This window comes from Colobus angolensis, unplaced genomic scaffold (genome assembly GCF_000951035.1).
Source record: "Colobus angolensis palliatus isolate OR3802 unplaced genomic scaffold, Cang.pa_1.0 Scaffold39, whole genome shotgun sequence".
Taxonomy (NCBI): Eukaryota; Metazoa; Chordata; class Mammalia; order Primates; family Cercopithecidae; genus Colobus; species Colobus angolensis.
Window position 1 is genome coordinate 5045812 of NW_012117265.1, and position 3431 is coordinate 5049242.

General features: G+C 52.6%; 1 protein-coding gene across 2 annotated transcripts in view; it reads right to left on the reverse strand.

The window, feature by feature from the left end:
- MARCH2 (membrane-associated ring finger (C3HC4) 2, E3 ubiquitin protein ligase) overlaps positions 1-3431 on the reverse strand; it is a 33646-nt gene that overhangs the window by 12706 nt on the left and 17509 nt on the right. For both annotated transcript variants that reach the window (XM_011954936.1, XM_011954935.1), the window contains one exon: positions 708-903. In XM_011954936.1, the coding sequence (XP_011810326.1) occupies positions 708-903 (196 nt within the window). The remainder of the gene's footprint in view (positions 1-707; positions 904-3431) is intronic.

The following is a 3431-nucleotide window of genomic DNA, read 5'->3' on the forward strand; positions in this document are numbered from 1 at the left end:
TTTTTTTTTTTTTTTTCTGTAACCTCATATCAGAAGCGATGCTTCAAAGTCCAAATTAAAGTTACTGGACTTTAATCCCCATGAGTGCCCGGCCCTATGCGTCTGGTTGGTGGCTGGGTCCCCAGTGCCTAACGGAGTGCTGGGCACGCTGGAGGTGCTCGGGAAATCTCTGCTACTGAAAGACATAGGCTGGGCGCAGTGGCTCACGCCTGTAATCCCAGCACTGTGGGAGGCTGCGGTGGGTGGATCACAAGAGGTCAGGAGTTTGAGACCAGCCTGGCTAACATGGTGAAACTCCATCCCTACTAAAAATACAAAAACTTAGCTGGGCGGTGGCACATGCCTGTAATCCCAGCTACTCGGGAGGCTGAAGCAGAAGAATCGCGTGAACCTGGGAGGCGGAGGTTGCAGTGAGCCGAGATTGTGCCACGGCACTCCAGCCTGGACAACAAGAGTGACGCTCTGTCTCAAAAAAAAAAAAAAAATGGTAGAAGAAGGAGAAGAAGGAAGAAGAGGAAAGAGAAAGACTGGCTCCTAAACCCCAGGCCTGGTTTCCAACACACCGTCAGCAGACCCACCCGGTGGACAGAAATGGTAAGGGGGTCTGCCCTGGGGAGACCACCAGACTGCCCAGGGCAGCTCCTGCCTTTGCCCCCATGTCTGCCCTCTCCCCGCTGCCCACCACAGTCTCACACTCTCAAGGGTACCTCTGTGAGGGGTCGAGGCCGTTTCTCCACCGCAAACTCCGTGTGGCACAGCTCGCAGTAGCTGGTGTTAGATGAGGAAAGCCACCTCTCCAGACAGCTCTTGTGCACGGCACCCAGCGTGCCGGTGCAGCCACACGGGGACAGCAAGCACTCCCCATTTGCTCCCTCGTGGCAGATCCGGCAGAAGGGACCGTCACTGGACACGGAGATAGGACCCGTGAGCAATGATTGGGCATTCTGTCTATACCTGCTTCACTAACCACTGGATCACAAGCTCACCCTTACCCCATGCTGCCACTTGGTGAACTCCTACCCATCCTTCAATGCCCAGCTCCAAATGTCCTTCCCTTTGGGAAGGAGATGCAGGGAAGGTAACCTTGCGAAGCCTTCCCAGACTCCCACAGGTGCAGTGATGTGTTCCCTTCCCACCAGGGAACCTGTAGCACCCTCTGAGACCCAACATGGGCATCTGTTATACCCGCCCCCCAATGTCCTCTCCAAATTTTCCTAAAATACCCACCCTGATTATCCTGCACAACTTCCCCACCCTCAACTCTTTTTTTTTTTTTTTTTTTTTGAGATGGAGTCTCGCTCTGTTGCCTAGGCTGGAGTGCAGTGGCACAATCTCGGCTCACTGCAAGCTCCGCCTCCCGGGTTCATGCCATTTTCCTGCCTCAGCCTCCCGAGTAGCTGGGACTACAGGCGCCCGCCACCACGCCCGGCTAATTGTGTTTTTGTATTTTAAGTAGAGACAGGGTTTCACCATGTTAGCCAGGCTGGTCTCGATCTCCTGACCTCGTGATCTGTCCACCTTGGCCTCCCAAAGTGCTGGGATTATAGGTGTGAGCCACCGCGCCTGGCCCCAAAATTTTTTTTAAAGACTTAGCTTGGCAAGGTGGTGCATGTCTGTGGTCCCAGCTACCTGGGAGGATGAGGTGGGAGGATTACTTGTGCCCAGGAGTTCAAAGCTCCAATGACCCATGATTGTACCACTGCACTCCAGCTTGGACAACAGAGTAAGAACATTTGAATAAAAGAAAAAGAAAATAGAACAGCACACACCCCTGCTCGTGGTGACCAACTCAGGCTTGTATGATACCATCAGAGTCACCAACAATCTATTCCTAAAATTCTTTGTTTCCCCATAAACTCTAGAACTGCCGGCCACAAGGCTGACATAAGCCTGGAGCTCCTGGCAGCTGCCTAGTCTCTGTGTGGAACCTGTGAGTGATGCCAGCACAGAGGAGAGCAGAGCCAAGAGACAGGGAAAGGTAGATTCACAAGGACACCTTTGGAGGCTCCCAGATCTAACCATACCTGAAGCCCATGCTACCTGAGAAACCTATGTGTCCAGAGGGAAGTAAGTGCTCACCTGCTCCTCTGCCCTTGTGAGGGGGAAATGGAAATAAAAAGCATCTGCAGAAAGCTGCCTGGGAAAAGTCTCCAGCCCTGGCCCAGTCTCTAGGGATGCTGGGTCCTTCCCAGGGCAGCTCAGGAGGCAGGAGGCGTGGCCTAGAGGCCATCCAGCCATGAGTCACTGTTTCCCAAACATTTCTGGCCAGAAGGCAGACTGTGAGGTTGCACAAAGAAGAGCTATTTTCCAGACAACGCCGATTTCCTCTCAGAGAGACTGTATTCTTTTCTTTTTTTGTTTTTGAGTCACCCAGGCTAGAGTGCAATGGTGCGATCTTAGCTCACTACAACCTCTGCCTCCTGGGTTCAAGCTATCCTCCTGCCTCAGCCTCCTGAGTACCTGGGACAACTGGCATGTGCCACCATGCTTGGCTAATGTTTGTATTTTTAATAGAGACGGGGTTTCACCATGTTGGCCACACTGGTCTTGAACCCCTGACCTCAAATGATCCCCCTGCCTCAGCCTCCCAAAGTGTTGGGATTACAGGTGTAAGCCACCACGCCAGGCCTTCTTTTCTTTTTTGAGAAAAGGTCTGGCTCTGTTGCCCAGGTTGGAGTGCAGTGGTGCGATCACAGCTCACTGCAGCCTCGAACTCCCTGGCTCAAGCAATCCTCCTGCTTCAGTCTCTCGAGTAGCTGGGACTACAGGCGGCACCACCCTACACAGCTAACATTCTTTAACTTTTGCTACAGAGGCGGGGGTCTCACTATGTTGACCAGGCTGGTCTTGAACTCCTGGGCTCAAGTGATCCTTCAGCCTTGGACTTCCAAAGTGCTGGGACTACAGGCATGAGCTACCATGCCTCCCTGGAAATGACTGTTTTCTATCCTTTTCTCAGATTCTCATGCTGCCGGGTGGGGTCGGGCTGCTTTAAAAAGAGCCCAACAGGCTGTTCATGGCTGCTTTCTCAACAGTTCTGTCCCTGGACTGCTATTTCCTCCTGCAATGGCAAAAGGGCACGCCTGCCTCCCTCCTTTCTGAACCTATACTCTGATCCCACCCTCCCCCCATACACACACAAAGTTAACAAAAAAGGAACCGCTCCTCCGGAAACCAACTCAGGGAAACAGAAGGGACGAGAATCTTGAGGAAGAACCACGTCAGTTTGGAGCTTGTTCTGGGAAACCCTGAAAAAGTGTGGGAGAGCCAATTCAGAGGAGAGGCCAGGCACAATGGCTCACGCCTGTAATCCCAGCACTTTGGGAGGCTGAGGCAGGTGGATCATCTGAGGTCAGGAGACCAGCCTGACCAACATGGTGAAACCCTGTCTCTACTAAAAAAAAAATACAAAAATTAGTCGGGCTTGGTTG